Source organism: Micrasema longulum, unplaced genomic scaffold (genome assembly GCF_059751315.1).
Source record: "Micrasema longulum isolate JH-2025_06_02 unplaced genomic scaffold, ASM5975131v1 h1tg000202l, whole genome shotgun sequence".
Lineage (NCBI taxonomy): Eukaryota > Metazoa > Arthropoda > Insecta > Trichoptera > Brachycentridae > Micrasema > Micrasema longulum.
This window is the reverse complement of record NW_028277407.1, coordinates 35,044-57,644: the sequence shown is the minus strand read 5'-3', so window position 1 is coordinate 57,644 and position 22,601 is coordinate 35,044. Positions and strand designations below refer to the sequence as shown.

Sequence of the window (22,601 nt, the reverse complement as noted above, 5' to 3'; positions counted from 1 at the left end):
TCAATTAATAAAGATGTCGTCAGACACTACTAACAAAAAATCAAATGAAAAATTTCACCACCTCGGGAGTCATTAAGATTAACAAATTACAACAGGGATGGGGAATACCTTAAATAAAGGAATATGGAAATCTAGGCATTTATAGGGCTTATGAGCTGTCATTACCTGATTTAAGTGACCACTTTACACACTGTGTATTATTTATCATTTTGCCTATGTTTGAACATTCATATTTCTTCAGTTCTTCCATTTAATGAATTCAGTGACGTAAAAGAGGTGAAAGTGAAACCTTTATTGTTGTGAAGAGATTCATCTGACTGAACTATTTTATATACTAGGCAACGCCTAGTATATAAAATAGTGGCCACTTAAACCAGCCAATATACTTTGGACATTGACATTTTTCACATTTTTTGACAGGGAGTTTTTCGTTATAATATTCTCTTACTTTTTTAACATGTTATTTTCAAGATATTATGTATACTTATGTGTTATTTTTATATACATTTAATTTTATCTTATTATTTTAATTATTTCTTTATGTATGAATTAAGATATCCCATTTTGTAATGTACATATATATGAATAAATAAAATTGAATGATTGAATTATTAGCATTAGAAGAAACATTCACAATTTATAAATTCTTCACACTATTTTGAATATTCCCACTTGGCCTGTTTTTTTGAGAGAGCTCTTCCAACCTCTATCACAACATGAGCTGTATCTTCGTTCTAGTAACGAGAAAACCCTTTTATTACCGATTCACCGTTCTAATTTTCTTGCCTCTTTTCACGGTATTAGCTGCTCGATTGTGGAATGATCTACCCACTAATGTTAGAAACGCCACTTCTTTATTTACATTTAAATCAACACGAATATTTCACAAACTAAATGTTTGAGTTGTTCCTTACTCCTTTTATTTCCTTCCCACCCCTTTTCCTCTTTCCTAGTAAAGTGTTGATTTTTAGGTCATTATTGTTTTAAATTGTGTATACAATTATAAAATTGTAAATCATCTTGTTTGTACTCGAAATTTTCTTCAACTCAACGGTTCGGGTAGGTAGGGTGAAATTGTTTTAGGCAATATGTACGCCCTTAAATGTATATAAATTTATAATATATAAAGTGAGAAATTTTAAAATTTTGTCGTTAAAGTACATGGGTGATAGATTTTTTGTGTTATTTTTTATTATTTTACGAATTGTATAAATATTGTGATAACTTTTAGTATTTGTGAATTAAACATAAATAAGTAAAAATAAAATAACAACAATATTTTGAGTTCGTCTAAATTTTTGTAGGCAAGGACTGGATTCAACTCCCTGAGGAGCTTTTAAGATAAACATTTTACAACAGAGATGAACATTTTAGACAAGATAATATAGAAGTCTAGGCATCTACGGATCTTATGACCTATCATTGGCTGGTTTAAGTGGCCACAAACATCAACAGATGAAAGAATTGAAGGAATATAGATGTTCAAATATGGGTAGAGTGGTGAATGTTACACAGTGTGTAAAGTGTATATGTTTATTGCGGTGAGATTCCAGCTATCCCCAATCCATATGGAGAGTGCCCCAGAGTTATTAAATAGTAACTTCCTCTAGTGAGCGGAGAAGAATGATAACCCATTACGGCTTGCTTGTTTTCACTGCATAGTCCAGCCTGGAAAGACTCCCAAGAATCACACTGTACCCCTATGAAATTTAGGGGATGTAAAATTGACTCTTCATATAGTTGCCAGACTCGATTGTGGTTTCCTCCCGTAATTAAGCCATAAGGTTGACTCCTACCTCCGTTGGGGTAGAAATTAACATGCCCTGCAAAAAAATATCTGTAAGTAACTACATATTTCTATACTTTTTTCATAACTACCGTTTTCCCATAGAGTAACAATTTTGATTTAAGGTAATTTATAAACAAATACGTTTATTTCTATTTTTATATATCTTTAGCTTTTCAATCTTTTTTTTCTGCAACTTAAATTTTAAAAATATTTTTTTTATTTTGTTGGTTGGTTGGAAGAAATTGCCATTTGGAAATAAGCCCGACAATGTACAAATAACATTATGTACAAAAAGTTAAAAAAATATTTAAAAAAATATTTCAGAATATTGCTCTTTTGTTGGTCAATCATCAGTTATAAGGTCAATAACGCGCTTTCGCTTTTAGAGCCGTCCATACATACGAACAAAAATTGACCTGGGATTATTAACCACGAAGTAGGCTACAGTTTTCAGCAAAACAATGGGCCGTATTATTATTAACTAAAATTATTAGAAGTTTGCTTTTTTTATTTACTCAGCAATTTTTCTTACTTTATTCATCCCTTTATTCATCCTTACTGGTGAATTATTAAAAAGCTTCCTTCCCATATGCTTATAATGATGCATCCCGAGGAATTTCGTTCATAACCGTTCTTAATCATCCCTTGATACGATCCGATAAGAGCCTTTCTTGTGTATTTGAAACAAACGATACTTTCCATAAATATCCTATATTTTTAATACATTATGGATGAAAAGTTCACTAGTTTAGAGAATGATGGTTTACGTATTATTGTTTTAATGATTCGTATTTTTAATACATTCAGGATCTCAAGATGAGCTTTGAAAACCTTACCTCATCCAAAGATTGCATACAATGAACATATATTAAATAATCGACTGTACCAAAAGAGGTCCAACTTTCCTTCCACGTCTTGGGTGGTCTGTCAGGCAGACGTTGGCGTTGTCCAAATGAGATTTCATTGGCTGCAGCGTACACAAGTCTGTCAATACTTATCCTACCCCCATGACCCTTCCAGTATCTTCATCTGCATCAGCTTCATCGCACCATATCCTCTATTTTACACATTTCTCTTATAAGAAAGTTCAGTGGTTTTTTAATTTTTTTTATGTATTAATAGACTATTAAACTAAGCAAAATATATATTTTAATTTTTATGCATCGTATTATCAGCGCTACGATTTTTTCCAGTTTCGTATGTCTGAAATAACTCCGCGTGTGACGTCAGAGGTTCATTTCCACTTATTCTCATTCAGTTCTTTCCATTGGTCCAGAAACGACAATCAGACCGGAAATCTTCCATAGCTCTCAGAACATAGGTTGATTTATATGAACCAGTGACGTCATTCTAAGTAGTGCGTTTTTATTGAAATACTTTTTATTATTTTTTCCGTACATTTTCAAGAAACTTTGCCATACAATTTAATGCTCTAATTTTAACCCCGCTCAAAAAAACGTTGTTTGCTTCTAATTTTCCGTAGGACTGAAGTTCCTTATTATAGCTGTGAGGTACTTTGACTATTAGAGTAAAACCTTCAGATTCATTATACTCGTTTATTAAATCCGATGACTTTAATCCGATCCTTTAACTCTACAAGATACTTTCATGGAATGACCTGCCAGGAAATGTGAGTGTGCAGATAGTGTAGATATGTTACTACACCTCTTACAATAGTATGACGGATTCAGGGTTTTTTCAGTAATGGACCTTAAGACCTTTTCGCAGTTTTGAGTATTTTTTTGGTGCGAACAGTGGCATGGTGAATGTGACAAAGCGTGTGCAGTGATTATTTAATCCAATCAATCATATTCCCTTCTCAAAGATACCTCTACATTTGTTGAGATGACTAGCAACAATATACTAACCTGCTGCTGTTGAAATTCCAAATAAAGCACTGTCCGTGTGAATTACATCCACATATTGGGCATCGGTTCGAGATAACAAAGAATCGCTGGAGCCTTCTTCATAGCAGGGTCCAGCAGGATCTAGACCACTGATTCTCATTATCTTTTTTCCAGTCAAAGCTGTAAATGTTCTTGCTGCAACACTGGCCGTGTTAACTCCAAGACTGTGGCTAATGAGATGGATAGATGAGGAACTAATACCAGCTAAAGATAAAATTCGAAAAATTAAGCAGTTATTTGTTAAAAAATATTTTTTTGGGTCAAATTGGATGTCTCTATAAAAGGAAACAAAATGCTTATTTGGTTATGTAACGAATTAGTTACCAATTAGATATATCAGAGTATTAGAAGCAAGCTTAGAAATCTCTACCAAAAACGGAAAATCAGTTATTGATTCCAAAATAAACTAAACATAAAAACCTACTTACTTAAAGAATAGCGTAATTCAAAACCATCTCTAAATCTTGCAAAAACAGATTTCAATTCTAGTATTTGACACCGCAAACTGAGCATTCTCGATTGAGTTGGTGAAGCATAATTAGAAATCTCACAAGCCTGTCAATTACAAAAGTAAGCCGTATGTAAAATTAAAACAGATAATTTTAATTGATTTTTTTTGGCAAATCGTGCTAGTTCAACTTAAAATTTACCAGGGCAAAAGAGCTTGTAAGAGAAATAATGCTGAAAGCAGAGAAATTTTTGCATCATTCATTAACATTTTCCTCACTAAGTATCCAAAAATTACACATGATCCGAACGGGGGGACCAAACGACCCCAGCGCCTACTTGTACGAGAATAAAAAGTTGGAAGTGTTTATGATTGTGCATTTGTTTATTCATGTTTTCACGTACACATATTGTACTCATTCGTGTATTTTATTATTTTTTGTTAGTTTACCGAATGCTCAAGTACATAAAGAGAAATCGACCCTTGTATTATTTACGTCTTTTTTTTGTTGTAATATTAAAGATTTGAAAATTTAAAAACACAAACAATCAAATTCTTCTTTCGTTTATTTTCACGATTACAAAAAATTTAAGGCAAATAGTTAAAAAAATACTCGAGTTATTGAATTAAAATTGGTCTATGGGGTATTTGAATTCCCCCCCTTTGGTCCAGCTAGGTTAAGAAACATTCCCTGTATGAAACAGTGCATGTGCGAGCTGTAAATTTATTGAAAAAAAAAATAGATTTAAAAATGAAAACGGTGTAGGTACAATTAATTTAATTTTAATACGTTAATTTTAAGTTTCTGAACAGTTAAATAAAATGAACAAAATAATAATTACCGTCGTAGAACTCTGCCAGCATTTTTCCTATACCCTCCCCAATAAATTGTAAATAGGTGGTGGCTAAGAAAAGGTTCACGTTAAAATAGTAGCTTGAGTCTACAAAAAAGACGTTGGTTGTATTTTTTTTTACCAAATGAGCAGGCATGGAACTGCAATAGCGACTTGTATTTTCTGATCGAACTCCGTGAAGGACCATAGTTATCGAGCGGTTCTGGTCAAATGCGGAGTTTTGCAAAGCATCAAGAGCTTTAGGAAGAACATAGCTGGTCTGCAATTAAAACCAAAATTTATTTAATAATAATAATTTAGAAAAAAAACCAAAGTATCCACAAAAACTTGAAAATTTGGAACTGTTGGCAACGAAATGTTTTTATTTTTCATGAACGTGTAATGGTTTTTAAGACTGCCAGTGTTAAGCCATAAAAATTAAGAATGAATTTTTCTTAGTAAAATCAACGATATTTTGAGTTTGTCCTAATTTTTGTAGACAAGGACAGGATGCAACTCCCTGGGGAGCTGTTTATATTAACATATTACAACAGAGATGAAGAACATTAGAGAGAAGGTAATATAGAAGTCTAGGCATCTACAGGGCTTACGACCTGTCAATGACTGGTTTAAGTGACCACTTTACAGACTGTGTAACATTCACCATTCTGCCCATATTCAAACATCTATATTCCCTCAATTCTTTCATCTGTTGATGTTTGCGAAGTTAAAGAGCTGAAATTTTTATTTATGCTGGTGAGATTCTTTTAATTGAATTATTTCACCTACATACTAGGCAATGCATGAAAATGTTATTATTCCAATTTCTATACTTCTTCATGAACCAGGTGGATTTATCAACAATATTTTGACAATACCACGAAGAAGTATAGAAATTGAATAAATAACATTTTCAGACGTTGCCTAGTATGTAGGTGAAATAATTCAATTAAATGAATCGGCAAGGTTTCAGCTCTTTAACTTTACAAACATCAACGGATGAAAGAATTGAAGGATTTTTAGTAAAATGTAAATTTTAAGAAATAATAACATACTAGCAGGCAACAATCAGCCATCGCCGACTTTTACATGGGAGCTAATTTAGCCCTTCGGGCCTCAATTAATTGATAAGGATCTCAGGCACTTTGAAATATCGCCCCTTTGGGCCTCATAATATATTTTTTGCTGTTCGAAGCAATCTAAATGCGATAAAGAAGACTCTATCACTGCAAAAACACTCATAAACATCGTCAAGCACAAATTTTTTGATAATTTTCGATTTCGATACATACCGATGACCTGTCCAAACGCGAATACTCGCTTAAATGGCTGGAGAACGAATCGTTGCGCTCGAGCAGAGTTTGGTGCTCCAGCCTCCTTACCAAAACTCCTACTCTGTTAAAAACAAAGGCGTATTTTGGTACTTTTTACAGTTAAATACTACGTCAAGTCCAGAAAACGGTTACAATAAAGATTATATCTTTACTTGAAGAAACATAAATACCAACTAGAATATCGGTTCTTTTAATTTTTTTAATTTCAATGCCAATCCGGAGACAGAAGATGACTTTCAATTTGAGTATTTTTTTATACACCTTGTTTTGACTCCATTTGGCACCAAACTTTTGCTATTACAATAGGAAAATTCTGTACGTACATTAAATATTTTCGAGTTCTACGTACACAGTGCTTTTGGGATTAATTTTTTTTTCCTTTACTAAAATGAGTTAACTAAAAAAACTAATTAATGTAAACGTTTTTGAAATAGTTTTACATGGAATTAGATTATTTTTTCATCATCATTCCATCAAGTCCGCTCCCTAGTTGAAGCATAAGGTATCTATAAAGAGCCTCCTTGCATGTCTATTGGCTGCCAACTCCTTTGCGTTTTCCCAGGTCGGGTTCTCGTCCCGAAGTTCTGACATAAACTGCCGACAAGCAGTCAGCAGTGGACGTCCAGGACGTCGAGAACATGATGCCGCGTAAAATAGGCAAGCGTGGTTAAGGCTCTCAGGCGGCATTCGCAGTATATGACCTACCTAACCGTACAGCCTTCGCTTGACGAAAGTTGTCACAGGAGTTTGCTGGGTCCGTTCTTTTATTACTTCGTTCCTCACACAGTCAAACCACCGCACACCTAAGATTCTTCTGAGACCCCTATTCTCAAAACTAAGGATATCGCTGTTTTGGATTTTTGTGAAGTGCCACAATTCGCATCAGTAAAGGAGAATATGTGTTATGCAGGCGTTATATAGGTGGTATTTGGTTGAAACTGAGTAAATATCCGATCTCCAAACAGTCATCATACTGTTGAATGTGGCACCTGCTACTCCTAACCGCATTATCAGTTTTTTTGACAACTTACATTTGCTAGACCTTTTCGGTGATTTGGTTTGACAGTCAGGGGATTTTGAGCATCAAGGAACGAAGTATTTACACAGTTGACCTTTGAAACCATGCATGCGGAGTACCTATTTAGGCTATCTACAGTAACCTGAAGACCTCCGACTGATTCGTCAATTATAACCGCATCATCGACATACTCTGAGTCGCAGTGTTTTTGGAAGGGGGAGATGGATATTCCTCGATCTAATAAAATTGACTTTCTAAGGATTATTAAAATGAACGGCGCGCGGCGCAAGGACGCAACCTTGGCGAACTCCGATTATTTTTTAAGTTACGATTATTTTTTACCTCGCTTTTTATGTACAAGGTTTATATTTACTTCAAAAGGATAGTTATTTCTTTACATTATTTTACAATATTCCATTAAATTTACTTCAATGAAAAAATTTATTCAGGTGATAAAATATGTTCATAATATGTAAGGATCCGCCGGAATGTTGGGCTGTGGCCTGTTTAGGAGCTTCTCCGCTATGTGAATTTTGATCAAAGTAGTGTAAATAATGTGATTTTTTTTGTTAAATAATTTGAAATAATAAATTAACTGGCCATCTAATTTTAGGTCATTGGCACTAAGTAATACTTGCCTTTCTACCATCAACATTTGATAGTCTGATAAATTTATTTTTATTAAAAACCGCCGGACTTCCTCGTTCGTTAAATAGGTGCTTAAAATTTCACGGCCACTCTTATCGACATGTATCTTTTTAGGAGATTCCGTGTTGGATTCGTTCTGACGTTCTGGCTACCGTTCCAGGAGCCATCTTTATGCGCCTACAGCCGACTAAGACACGGTACAATTTTTTAGTACATAAACACATTATTTTTCTACAAAACGGATTCACCCAAAAAAGTTACTTTTTCTCATTCCTTATTTTATAAATCCATTTTGATTATTGAAATAATAATTTCACTTTTATATATATTTACCAATTTACCGAGCGTGTGAAGTGTAATAGATACATTATTCATATCCGGTTCATTGGTAGTATTGACAATGTTGCTATACTCCATACGAAATAACCTTTTTACTATGTCACCTATGGAAAAAATGTTTTCAAAATTAATAAAAAACAAATGATGACGTTGGAAAATTGCTGGCTTTCACCTTATTTGAATTTTCAACAAACTGTTTCCTCTTTTGGCTTTCAAAAATTCATTTATATTATATTTAAGGTATTTAATAAAGTTTTCTCTTTTACATAATTAATAACTTTGTATTGCTAACCCAAAACAGTTAGGTAAACCCAATTTTTTTCATTTTGAGATAAACTATTTTTCGAAAAACTCAATATTGAATTTATATAATTTATATTATAGAAACATATTATAAATTATCCAGTTCAAATAATTCAATTCAGTCAGACCCTTTGCACACCTCAAAGTTCGATTATCTGAGAACATGCTCTTTAGAGATATCTTACAGTTGTTTTGTAAAAACTTGATTGCAAATCATAAAAACATTAGGTATATACTTGAAAAAAAATTAAGAAAATTAGAAAAAAAAAATTGACAAAGACAAAGATCATGGGCATTTAAAGTGGGGCATGGAAAGAGATGTGCTTAATTACTTCAGCTTAATTGCTAATAAAATAGGTTTCTTAAACAAAAATATTTTTACTGTGGATACTGGAACTCGAATTACAGGCACCTTCTCGTGATAAGATTTTGGTCATTTAATGAAAAGAAAAGTGAAACAGGCGTAGAGCTGCAAATTCAAATTGAAACGGTAAAAATCCCCATTTTTAACAATGTGATTTTTTAAGTATAAACAATATCATATCTTTAAATATGTTTTTGTATGCTCAGGGAAAAAAATACAGTACTTAGAGGCTAGTAAACGTTTTAAAAATTACCCATTTATTTTGAGCTCCAAAATTAAAATATAGTGTTGTTTGTCAATTTGCAAATTGTACAATGCGGGATTTTTTTTGCTCTTCACCGTCAATAAGGATGCCAATACGCAAGTTATGAGCCGTCTTTGAATTTGATAATCAAAATATCGCTGTTTTCAACCCGTCCTAATGTATAGTACAAATAAGTGCAATATTGTACACGACAACTAATAGTACTTTTTATGCGATAATAGTTATATATAGTATATATATAGTCATTTAAATCGTAAAAATCCGTTTTACTCGTAAGTATCATATTTAATATGTGACTGTAAGAATACCCTATTGCCCTAGGATTACGAGTACCGATTTCGAAATATCGGGTATCTCAAAATCTGCTTGAATATTGAATTTCTAATAATTTTCATTGCGTCAAACATAGAATGCGGATATTTTGCAATTGTCATCAACAAAATTTGAGGTTAAGTCATGCAGCGTTTTTTAGTCGAGCAACCATAGAATTAATAATAGTCCAGAAACCGCATACGCACATCGAACAGAAGGCGACTGCGTAGGTTTACGTTTTGACCCATTAGTTTATTTGTAGACGTCGCTCAGTACGCAACTCCTGATTTGAATTCAACTATGCCGTATTATGTCCTTTTAAAGTGTAGAAATACTGCGAGGATCTTAAAGAAACAAGATGCAATCACATTTTGTGTGTAATTAGCAAAAGAATATGTAAGTAGCAAATGCATTACTTAAAAATTGAATTATTTTTCCATCTGTCAGATTGTCGAAAAAAACAAAATGGAAATTTCGTTAGTGTTGCCAGGGTAGTATTTTTTTTTTTACCCTACTTTGCTCATCTAATGAAAAAAACTAATGAAAGTTGGACCTCGGATTAAACAACTCTGTGGTGGACATTTGACCGACATTATCTTTAAAACATCAAATATTATTTAACATTATTAAAAAATATCCGTTTTATGTAAAATAAAATTTATTTAATAATTTATGTTTAAAGTTCACTAATTCAACTACTCTTATTAAATGACCCTTTACTTATCTTATCTGTTGTGTCAATAATTATTTCCTCCTTCACAATACAATTTTAGAGAAATCAACAAACTGTTTTTTTTTTACTTTACATTTGTGTTATAATTATATTTTTTCCCATCTTGCTACATTACGCGGCGGCATCACGAATGTGCGCGGCGAAAATAAGGCATAGTGGGGGAATTATTGGATATTGTAAAAATTCAGTACCGAAATGGTGAGAACTTTACAGAGACGGCTCGAAAATGTCACACATTTTTCGATCATCATTATGCAACATTAGCGTCTGTGGAGAATTTAATAAATCATTTAAAACTGTTGGATCTGTTCAGAATGATAAAACATATGGCCGACCATAAACGTTTCGATCGTTTGAAAATATTGCGGCAGTTAACGAACGTGAACACGAACTTCCATCTACCTCCATTCGTCATCGTTGTCAACAATTAAATGTCTCCAGAAGCTCCTTGCCTTTCGCCTAAAGACCTTCACAACTACACATCTACGTTTGAAAGATTCAATTAACACAACTTCTAAAGCCAACAGACCATGCGCAGCACCAAACATTCGTCAAATGGATGATGGAACATCAACAAGTCAATGGTTATTTTGCCAAAAACGTAATGTTTAGCGATAAGGTGCATTTCCAACTTGATGGATACGTCAATAAAAGATATTAATATGATATACTTTCGCCTGGTAACAGAGGACTTCGTGGATTTCTACAAAACGCCAATATCACATAAGAAGAATCGCGCCAAAAAGTGAAAGGAAATTTCATAGAAAGAAGAGCTATAAATGCGTATGGAGAGAGGACCAGGGCGTACATACTCTCTCGCATAGTAAAGAGACTCCCGGACGAAATAAAGAATAATGATATAAATAAAAATAATGTAAAATTGGTTTGAAAAATCTTTTTCTTAAATTCTAAGTTGAGTGTGTGAAAAAAATAAGAAAATGGGGAAAACAAACACTTTAAAACAGTGTCAAAAAAAGTTTTTGTTTAATTTTTTATAAATATTTCGGTATCAAAAAAGACTTGATTTACTTGTATTAAATTTTTTTAAACTTTTGTTTTATTGATATAAAGAAGATTTTTTATATTTTTATGTCAACAAATATAGTGTTCCCAAAATGTTTAGAGAAATTCCTGAAAAAAAACTGCTTTTGCAGTTTGGCGGAATTTAAAAAAATGTTTAGAAGAATGTGAAAAAAATTTCAATAAAAAAAAAAACAGAATTATCGAATTTGGGAGACCAAAAACCCACGAGTGATCTATCAGCAGCCTATGCACCCACCGCGTGTGACCGTGTGGTGTGGATTTTGGACTGGCGGGATTATTGGCCAGTATTTTTAGAGAATTCAAACGGCAATGTAGCAGTGGCGAATGGTGATTTTATTTATAGGTAAGCTATAAAAAAATACCAAATATTTATACCTACATAGGAGGTACATAATATAATATAAGCAATATTTACTATAAATTGATATTTTTCTGTGGTTCTGTGTGATACAACAACTCTCATCCATGAAATCAACTCAAACGATCAACAAAATAAATTAAAAAATACCACTATGAATTCAGTTGATATTAGGTATTCTATTGGAATGTCAACTGGCCAAATTGTTCTAGTAATTAATAGTGCTAAAAACAGCCGCGTGGAGCGCTATATGTCCTGCAATATGACGCATGAAGGTAATTATGGTCTTATGTTAAAAGTACCATCTCAAAGAAAAATATTTCTTAAGAAACAATGTTTGAAATACTGTTTTCCAAATCAAGAATCTTCAAATAATTTGTGTAATCTGCAAGTTTAATCTAGGATTAAAAACCCGCACTGGGGTTAATACATTCAAAATATAGTATACTTATTTGTATGAAAAAATAAGCTGGAATAATCGGCTAGTTTCTTAGCTCACCGCAGGCGCTGGGCACGCTTTATTAAAATTTATATTTATATTAGGATAAAAATACAAACGGTGGAAATGATTTAAAATAAATATTAATTATTTATTTATTTTTCTGTAAATAAAGTTAGAATAAAACATTATTATAGTTAGTCAAATATAATGGTAGGCTGCGCATAATCACTTTTATACACGGTTCGCCCCTGCAATGTAGATACCGTCAACGGTTTTCGCAATTGCGATATGTTAAATAACTTTTTGTGTGTTGGATCAATATAGTAATTATGTACTTACAGTCACTTTGCTTCAATAATTTTCCTTCTGCAAATATTATTAATTGCTGTCGTATTAAGTAATATGTTAAAATCCAAAAGGACACTCTCATGTTGTCTGAAAAACACAGTAAAATTTGGCGGTGAGTGCAAGCCTTTAAACTTCGTTTGGGGTAAGGGTAACCCTGGGGTATGACGACACTACAAGGCAATTTTGTAGATATTTTTTTATAATTTAAGTTTTAATAATAAGTTTTTAAGTTTAAAACTAAGAAAAATACATCACATTTAATTTTATTATTATTTAATCCAACATAAAATAGTTTCAACTAATAATATAAAAAATCAAACACTGATTTAAGTCAACTGAACACATTTTATTTTTACAAATATAAAAATAAAAATTTCGTGACAATCGTGTCGCCTTGTTAAGGCATTTTTAAACGTTGTCACGAAATTTTCACTTCAACATTTGTAAAAATAAAATAAAATGTTCAATAGACTCAAATCAGTGTTTGATTTCTTATATTATAAGTTTAAATATAGAGTTCTACAAAATAAACACCAAATCAATCAATAAAATAATTACAAGTTATTTTTTGGAAAACTCTGGGCATTTCTTTGATCTGCAAAAAGCGTTTGATAGAGTTGACAGAGATAATCATAGAATGTGTTATCGGAGTATGGAGTGAGCGGAAACCCGACACGGGCTATTGTTTCTCTGTATAAGGACAGCGGACAATGTTAGGGTAAATGAATCATACCCATCGTGAAATTTTATAAGAGTCAAAAGGAATATGTGATGAATTTCGCCTCTTGCGACAAACATTTTTTTGCCAAGATTGATTCAAGTGCTCCGTTCACCCTGTTCCCGGCACTCACCCTCCTTTCGATATATTTCTCAGTCATTCCATCCCCAGTAAACATGCTTCCCAAATACACAAATTCTTCTACCTGTTTTGGTATATCTCCATTCACTGTGATTTCACATTTAGTCTCATTTCTTTCAAAAACCATCACATTCGATTTGTCGACATTTATCAGCAAATTGCTTCCCTTGCATACATCGTAGCCCTTTGTTACCAATAATTGCAGTCCCTCTGTGTTGTTAGCAAGAAGCACGGCATCATCAGCATACAAAAGACAATTGACAGTTTAATATATACATTGAACAGCCATGGTGACGTCACACATCCTTGATTGACTAATTTATGAATGTCAAACCACGATGTGTATAATCCATTTACCGTTAGACATGCTGTGTTGTCTTTATTCAGAGAAGCAATAGCCTGTGTCAGGTTTCCGCTCACTCCATACTCCGATAAAACTATCCATAATTTTTCTCTGCAAACTCTATCAAACGCTTTTTGCAGATCGACAAATGCGCAGAAAAGCTTTTGGTTTTTTAGCCAGATTTTTTTATGTCATGATTCGTAAAGCAAATATTTGATCCATACATCCTCTTCCATTCATAAAACCGCTCAGTATATATATTTTCTTAGTCTTTCAATCAATATTTTTTTTTAATTTTGCCAACAGCGCTCAACAGGCTGATTGCTCTATCATTTCCGCATTCCACCCTTGAACCTTTCCCGAAACAGTTATAAAGTAGATGTTTGACAACCATAAACGGAAACGATGGAAAAATGGTGAAGGAACAAACACGAGATGGAAGGAATACTTTGATGAGTTGTATGAAACACGTACTTTAAAATTAAGCACTGCAGTACCTTCACAAGTAAGTTTAAATGCAGAAGATGTTACGATAGAGATAAGAATGGAAGAAATAAGAAGTGCTGCCAAATATATGAAGAATATAAAATCGCAAGGTTTTGATGATGTTGCTCAGAATTTATAAAGGTGGGTGGTGAAATAATTTTCTTATGACTGCACAAGCTTTATAACCGATGTTTAGAAGAAGAATACACTCCTCCAGACTGGAAAAGGGCTGTTGTTATGCCTCTATAAAAGGGAAAACTTTTCAGATAAACATTGTGAAAGAGATTGTGTAAATTTTCATTGGTAAATATTTGTTCACGAGTGATTTACAAAGTTTAAAACAATTACTAACATTTGGACAAACTTAAAATATCGTAATTAATATTATTTTTTTGTAAACGTCAAACTACACCTAGCGGCGCAATTGCGAAGCTCTTAGTTACTGATAGAAATACGCGATGAAAATATAATTTTGCATTCCCCGAAATCCAGTGAAAAGAAATAAATGGGTCTAAATTATAAGGAATGAAGCTAATTGTGATCCACCTAGCAAATGTTGATTGTCAACGTTGAATACAAACTTTTTTACATGCCAAAAATGAGTATCCTCCAATTTTTAGTAGTGTGGGGACCAGAGAGTGAGAGACAAGGATGTGTTGTCTATGGCCGCAGTGCCCAATGGACCTATACCTATAAGGGCACGTAACACGTCACTCGCCGTTCTCTGTCTTCACCAGTATTCAAATTCACTTTAAAGTATACTCAGTTTAATCTCTATATTTTTTCTTCTTTATTTCTTTATTTCAATTTTTGGTTTATTACACACGAAAATACAGAGATTAAACAAAGAACATTTTAAAGTGAATTTGAATACTGGTGAAGACAGAGAACGGTGAGTGACGTGTTACGCGCCCTTCTATAGGTACATTGGGCACTGCGGCCATAGACAACACATCCCCGTCCCTCACTCTCTGGTCTCCACAGTAGCATATGCGTGGTCGTTAAATGCTGGAATAACTAAACGAAATTATTAACTATGGGTTCGTTTTCGTGTCACAACTTTTTGAAATATTTTACTCCGTGAAGCGCGTCTATGTATAAATATTAATGGCTTTGCCTAAATGTTTTAGTCGAATTGCTCTAAAAAAACAAAATCACGTATATCCTTCTACGGGGGCATAATTAAACTATTGAATGTAGACTTGTTAAGTAAATAACAGCATTTATCGATATTATTCCTGTCCGATTACCTTTCGTTCCCATCCTTCCTTTGACCCATCTCTATGGTACCTACCTAACATCAAGATAGAAGATATTCAAAATTAGAATATTCAGATTTAGAACAAAAACAAAACAACATTTTTGACTTGACATAAAATCGGATAAAAAGTGGTTGGAATCGTCGCGCGTCGAGGAAAACACTGTTATATTATAGTTCATTTTGTCATCCAGTACCAGAAATTGAAGAACATTCAGATTATATTAAAGGTAGGTATCCATTCCATATTCCTATCCTTTCTCAAATATTTCCCAATTCACAAAACTGAATAAAATTCAATTTTCATTTACAGTCCGCCTTTTCGTTAACAGACTCGACTCGTTATATTGTACTATACAGAGCTCTCATTGCGTGACTCCTTCGTAACCCCGTTCGTATCGAATGTGGCGAGAACAAGCGCTCTTGTAACAATGTTTGAGTAATATTTTTTTTTTCTTTTTCTAAATTTATTGTAGATATCAACAGTAATACATGTAACAAAAATATAACAAATGAAATATACAGAGAATAAAACCAATGACAGATATTAACAGGAATACATAAAATACACGTACAACACATACTAGTGTGTTTGAGTGAGTGTAAGTGAGTGAGAGGGTGGGTGAGTGGGTGTTATATTGGAATGAGGGTGGACATGTGTGTAAATATTATTGCACAAGTGTCGAAAATATAAATATATATAAAATATTAAAAATGAGAGATAAAATAAAATAAAATAAGATAAAATAAGACTTTATTATTAAACTAAATATAAGACAAAAAAATATGTTTTAAGACGCGCATTTTAAATGTTATTTTTTACAATCAAATGGATCAATAAACGGAAAGTTCAAAATATTTTCACGAACAAAACGTGTAAGTGGAGAGTTCTGGGCATAGTTCGTACGAACTGCTGGCCAAGTATGTCCAAATGCTTGCAGACTGGCTGGATTACCTCCCTAGGGAGTTGTTTAAAATTAAATTTATTTCAACAGAGGACGCATTTTTGAGAAGGGAATATGGAAGTCTAGGCATTGACAGGGCTTATTGCCTGTCATTGGCTGGTTTAAGTGGCCACTTTACACACTGTGTAACATTCACCATTCTGCCCATGTTTGAACATCCACATTTCCTCTACTCTTCCATCTGTTGACTTTTGTGAAGTAAATGATCTGAAACCTTTATCACGTGGGTGAGATTCATCCGGCTGAACCAAATCACCTACTAGGCAACGCCTGGAAACAATTTTCTAGAATGTTGCCTAGACTTTCATATTCCCTTCTAAAAAATGTTTTCCCTCTTGGTTGAAATAAATTTCAATATGAACAACTCCCTAGAGAGGAAATTCAGCCAGTCTGCAAGCATTTGGACATACTCAAACATTGTTGAATTACTACCTGGTAAAAGAAGTATGAAAATTGGAAAATTGTAAAGTGGCTACTTAAACCAGCCAATGACAGGTCATAAGCCCTGTAAATGCCTAGACTTCCATTTTCCAAAAATGTTTTCCCTCTCTGTTGAAATAAATTTAAGCGCTCTTGTTGCAGTTTCGCTAAATTGCAATAAAAATCCATTTTATCATAAAACGAACATTTTTGGATAAGGACATCATAGTCATTGTTTTTCCACTGTGCTCAAGGATAATAAAAAAGACGATAAATAAAGTTATCAAAAATACAAAAAAGCTGTAATTATCACATCTAATTCAAACTTATGAGACATAAAAAAAAGATTTAAAAAAAAATCTATTATACATGCATGTTTTTTAAAAAGGCGCCTTGCTTAAATGTAAGCCAAAGTCGTATCATTTAATCCAGTACGTATTTGTCACTTTTCAGAAATGATCACAATAATGACTCACGGTGATGATTCCTAATTGCGTAGTAAAATTATGAGAAAATAGTCCACAGTCAAAACTTTGTAGCAAAACTAGTTTTCTCCAACCGAATAACAAATGAACTAACGAAAACTACGGGAACAAACATGGCTCTTATATCAACTAAGATCAACAAAAAATGGCAATTGCATAATTTACATATTAAATAGTAGGTATATACCGTCGGTACACTGATAAATATTTTGCATAAACCTAGAAATTACATAGCGCGAATAATAAAAGAGACAATTGAAATACACAAACACGCAAATAACTTAAACAAAGACGACGGGCTGAAATAAAACCCAATATAGTTCCCGGCAATCATCACCGTAAGGTCCATAGTCCTGGGTAGGCCTTAGCTGAATCCAGGAGTCTACTCCAATTTTGTCGGTCTGCTGGCCTTCCTCTCCAGTTCCTCACTTCCAGCATTATCGTATCTGCCAGGGGCGAACCGTCTATAGAAGCGATTATGCGCAGCTTACCATTATATTTGACTAACCATAATACTGTTTTATTGTAACTTTATTTACAGAAAAAAAAATATATATATTTTAAATCATTTCCACCGTTTGTATTTTTATCATAAAATAAATATAAATTTTAATAAAGCGTGCCCGGTGCCTGCGGTGAGCTAAGAAACTAGCCGATTATTCCAGCTTATTTTTTCATACAAATAAGTATACTATATTTTGAATGTATTAACCCCAGTGCGGGTTTTTTATCCTAGATTAAACTTGCAGATTACACAAATTATTTGAAGATTTTTGATTTGGAAAACAGTATTTCAAACATTATTTCTTAGGGACTATTTTTCTTTGAGATAGTACTCTTGACATCTGACCATAATTACTTTCATGCGTCATATTGCAGGACATATGGCGCTCCATGCGGCCGTTTTTAGCACTATTAATTACTAGAACAATTCGGCCAGTTGACATTTCAATTGAATACCTAATATCGACTGCATTCATAGTGGTATTTTTTATTTGTTTTTTGATGAATTATAATATATTTAAGTAATGGATATATCAGGAAGTTGGATAGTTTGAGTTGATTTCATGGATGAGAGTTGTATCACACAGAACCACAGAAAAATATCAATTTATGGTATATATTACTTACATTATATTGTGCACCTTCTATGTAGGTACAAATATATAATTTTTTTTTATAGCTTACCTGTAAATAAAATCACCATTCACTACTGGTATCTGCACTGATTCAATATATTGCACACTACAAAAATGACACGGAATATGCCTACTACCGGCTGCGACATGGTTCAAATTACTGGTACATTAACACATTTACACATTTAACCCTGAAAATGGCTCCTGCAATGAAATGCATCCATGTTACACGGCTTATCCCAAAAATATACATTTTAATAAAAATGGCCGTGAAAACCCACGAACCCATTTAAAAACAAATAAATTTGTTAAGCAAGAAGTCAAATTATTATTTTAATAAATCGCACCCCTAGAAGCACATAAAAAAATGTCTACTATACATTTTGCAGGAGAACAAAAACCATCTTAAAAATGTTATTCTGTACCTTATAGGATAAACAGTGGAGTCACATTGAATGAAATGTTCAGGAAATAAAAATTTTAACATCTTAACGCAAAAAGTGGACTCCCGTGTTTTATTTTCTAAGGTGCTGGTAAGAATACTCATAATGTTTATTGACATTATAATGCCCAGTATTTCCATGGCATTTGTTCATTTGTCTGTGTTACATATATATATTGTCGATCAAACAAATAAATATGAGAACACAATAACCGCAATGTTCTTCTCAATATTTTTCTCCATTGATTACAAAGAATACTGATGCTTATAACATGTCTCACTTATAAAAACTGTAGAGATACGTTAGTGTTCTAAGAAAGAAAAACAAAGTGGTTATTTTGTAAACAGCCAAATTTAGATTTACGACAGTTTACTTCTGAGAGTGCGACATATCTGCATTATTATTATTATCGTGGATAGTTTATATAACGCAATTTTTGTGATAATTATCTCAAGGGTGCTGTACAATAAATGTCCCACCACGTCTAGCAGCTACATAGCGCATGGACGGTAGGGATTTAAGTTCCCCGTAACCAACTATAACATAATTTAACGACAGATAGGAACTTGATTACAGAACGTCTTGCAGCTAAAAAGCATTGAATAATGACATTTTAGAAACCTAAAAACGATTGGAAAAATAATACATATAACACATTTACCAAACGTGTAGACTGTACAATAAATTAACTTTTGAATAAAACCAACATGAAATCCATCAGATTAAAATATAAGTTTCAGCTTATACTTTCTAGGATTACCATGTTTCTTGCTGGTTTAAAATTAAGTATCTACATTAGAATCTTTGATAACCTCTGATTTATGTGTGTGTAACAAGATAACAAGCCTACAAACACAAACACAAACGAATGTTGCATTTCTCTATGCCTAGAATAAGAAAGTTCAGTGGTTATTTCATTTTTTTTTATTTGTTAATAGACTATTAAACTCAGTCAATATTTTTTTTTCATATAGTATTATCAGGGCTACGATTTTTTAAAGTTTTTTATTTCTGAAATAACTCCGCGGGTAACGTCAGAGGTTTATTTCCGCTTATTCTCATTCAGTTCTTTTCATTGGTCCAGAAGCGACAAGCAGACTGGAAATCTTCCATAGGTCTCAGATCATAGGTTAATTAATTAATTTATTTATTTGATACTTTATATACATATACAATATATATACACATAAAGGCAAGCATATTGCCTTAAAGCAATTTCTTCCTACCTACCCAAACCATTCAGTTTGAGAAAATTATAAATACATGGACATATTGAATCTTACAATTTTATACTAAAATTAAAAGCAAAGATTAACAAAAAAAATATACACAAAAAAAAAAACACAATACTATGAAGAGAGGATAGGGAATGGGGAGGAAAGAAGAAGGATAAAGGAACAATTTAAATATTTAGATAGTGACATTTCAAACTTGACTTAAATGTAAATTAATAAGGGGCTTCTCTAACATTAGTGGGTAGATTATTCCACAATCGAGCGGCTACTACTGTGAAAGAAGAGGCAAGAAAATTAGAGCGATGACAGGGTATTAAAAGGGTTCTCTCGTTACTAGCACGAAGAGATAGTCCGTGTTGTGAAAGAGGTTGGATGAGCTCTCTCAGATAAACAGGCGAAGTGGGATTTTTTAAAATATTGTAAAGAAGTGATTGAATGTGAATGTTTCTTCTATGCCTGATACTGAGCCAGTGTAGTTGCGTGCGATACTCGGTTATGTGGTCAAATTTGCGAAGATTAAAGATATAACGAATACAAATATTCTGCAATCGTTCTAACTTATCAAGCAATTCAGAGTTAGAGTCTGGACAACAACAATATATTCGCCTAAAACCCTTTCCTACACAAGCAGAATAAATATATATAAAAAAACGCTTTTAAGAATATAAAAAAAAGGAGTGAATCCACTAAGGGAGATAAAGTCATTAACATCACATGCCATGCAGATAATGCTGTCATAGTGATGATGAGAACATATCCATCTCAGTTAGTAAACATCTGGATGCCTAAGAAATGTCGTATAGTACAATGAACACATGATTATTGGAAACATAATTTGGATACCCAAAACGTGTGTCAGACCAAATCATGGTGTATACAACAGAGGCGAGGATAGATAGAGAGAAAATAAAAAAATACGAAAAACCAAGTAGATAAACTCAATAGAAAAACTAAATAGAAAAACCAAATAACTGCGCAGAACGTCAGAGATGAAAGTACTAAAGGCACTCGCAGGGAAACCCAAAGGAGGCAGAATCTAGAGTCAAGAAATTAGACGGAAATTTGATTTTCTTTTATAAATTTTTTTCTATGTATACATATGTCGATAAAAATGCTTGTTGGGCGTACATGTAAATAAATTAATAAGGTTTTTAACATTCTGCCACTCCAGTCTATCGTATGCGGATTTCTTTAGCTTCTCATATGACCTGCAGTCTTTGCGTAAATCCTCGAGATATTCTCGGTCAGGGCACCTCATGCAGTTAATCTCCTCTAGCTTCTCCTCTATTACCTCGAGTAGGAAATCATAACCATTACTTATGACCTGGTTTCAGAAAAATTACGTAACGTTCACCGGTCTGCCTATGTTTGAATATAAACATTGCCTAATACTTCCATCTGTGTATTTTCGTAATGTAAAAGCTGGAATATTCACTATGTGGTTGAGAATCATTTCTTTCTTCAGATTCTTCACGAAAAAATATATGAAAAAGCAAATAAATATACAGAAACAATTATTATTCCTCTTATATCACTAACGTAGGTTCTTTAGTTAATCTTTTATTGAAATTATAATTTTATATAAGAACCAAATGTACTTTTCACCGCCAGTTGATGGACTTTGACATACTACAAAGTTTAAACATTTGGAAGGCCTTAAATAAAATAATTCTACATTAATTTATCTACTTGAAACGGTAAGGTCTCACAACGTCTTCGAGATTCGCACTAGTTAAAAAGTCCAGTGAGAATAAAATACAAGCTTTGCTGAGCAGTTTTTCAATCTCTCAATAAAATGGCTTTAAGAAATCTATCGAACCTTTGTTTTAGGGAAAATACTTGCCAAAGAAAATCTACTCTTAGGTCAGCATTTAATTCTGGCAGAGGAAAACTTGTCAAAATCCGGCGCTGCCCAAACACTAGATCCGGAGATCGGGTCCTCTGCCTGGAGCCAATTGCCTTTACCCTTGCGAATCATCGACAACCTAAGTCATTTTAGATCTCAACCAAAATCTTGTTTCTTTCGTTTATCGCACCCTCAATTTTAAATCAGAAAATATAATATATAACTTCAGCTTAAGCTAGGGTTTTCTAGGACAGCGGTGCCCGTATTTTAACGGCCGTAGTGAACGGTGATGCGGTGGACAGCCGTCGTAACGGTGACTAGAGAATAGTTTCTTATGAAAAGGGTGTTAAATGGTGTTGATAACGCCGTTTTCCTCGGAAACCAGTCTCTAGTCACCGTTACGACGGCTGTCAACCGCATCACCGTTCAGTACGGCAGTTAAGATACGGGCACCGCTGTCCTAGGAAACCCTAGCTTTAGTTATAATGTCAAAATTATAAGGCGCCCTTGAGGTGATTTTTTACAAAAAAGTCGCTATAACAATCATCATCATCATTCCCTTTCCGCACCGAATGGTGCATAGGGCACTTCATCAGTACACTAATCGCAGTGTATCTTGATATTTTTATATTTTTTA

At 33.2% G+C, this 22,601-nt stretch overlaps 1 protein-coding gene across 1 annotated transcript; it reads right to left on the bottom strand.

Moving 5' to 3' along the window:
- Positions 1-1,533: 1,533 nt before the first annotated feature.
- LOC148283757 (pancreatic lipase-related protein 3-like) lies at positions 1,534-3,881 on the bottom strand. The gene is made up of 2 exons (XM_088243316.1): positions 3,658-3,881; positions 1,534-1,823 (listed from the first exon to the last, which is right to left on the bottom strand). Exons 1-2 carry the CDS (start codon positions 3,794-3,796, stop codon positions 1,534-1,536), a joined length of 429 nt encoding a protein of 142 aa, XP_088099442.1. The 5' UTR covers positions 3,797-3,881.
- Positions 3,882-22,601: the final 18,720 nt, after the last annotated feature.

What these genes read in the sequence shown, in the direction of transcription:
- LOC148283757 (XM_088243316.1), bottom strand. Translation starts at nt 3,796, where the DNA reads ATGAGAATCAGTGGTCTAGATCCTGCTGGACCCTGCTATGAAGAAGGC. An exon ending in TGGAATTTCAACAGCAGCAG is followed by an intron (nt 1,824 to 3,657) that starts GTTAGTATATTG and finishes ATTTTTTTGCAG; the next exon opens with GGCATGTTAATTTCTACCCC.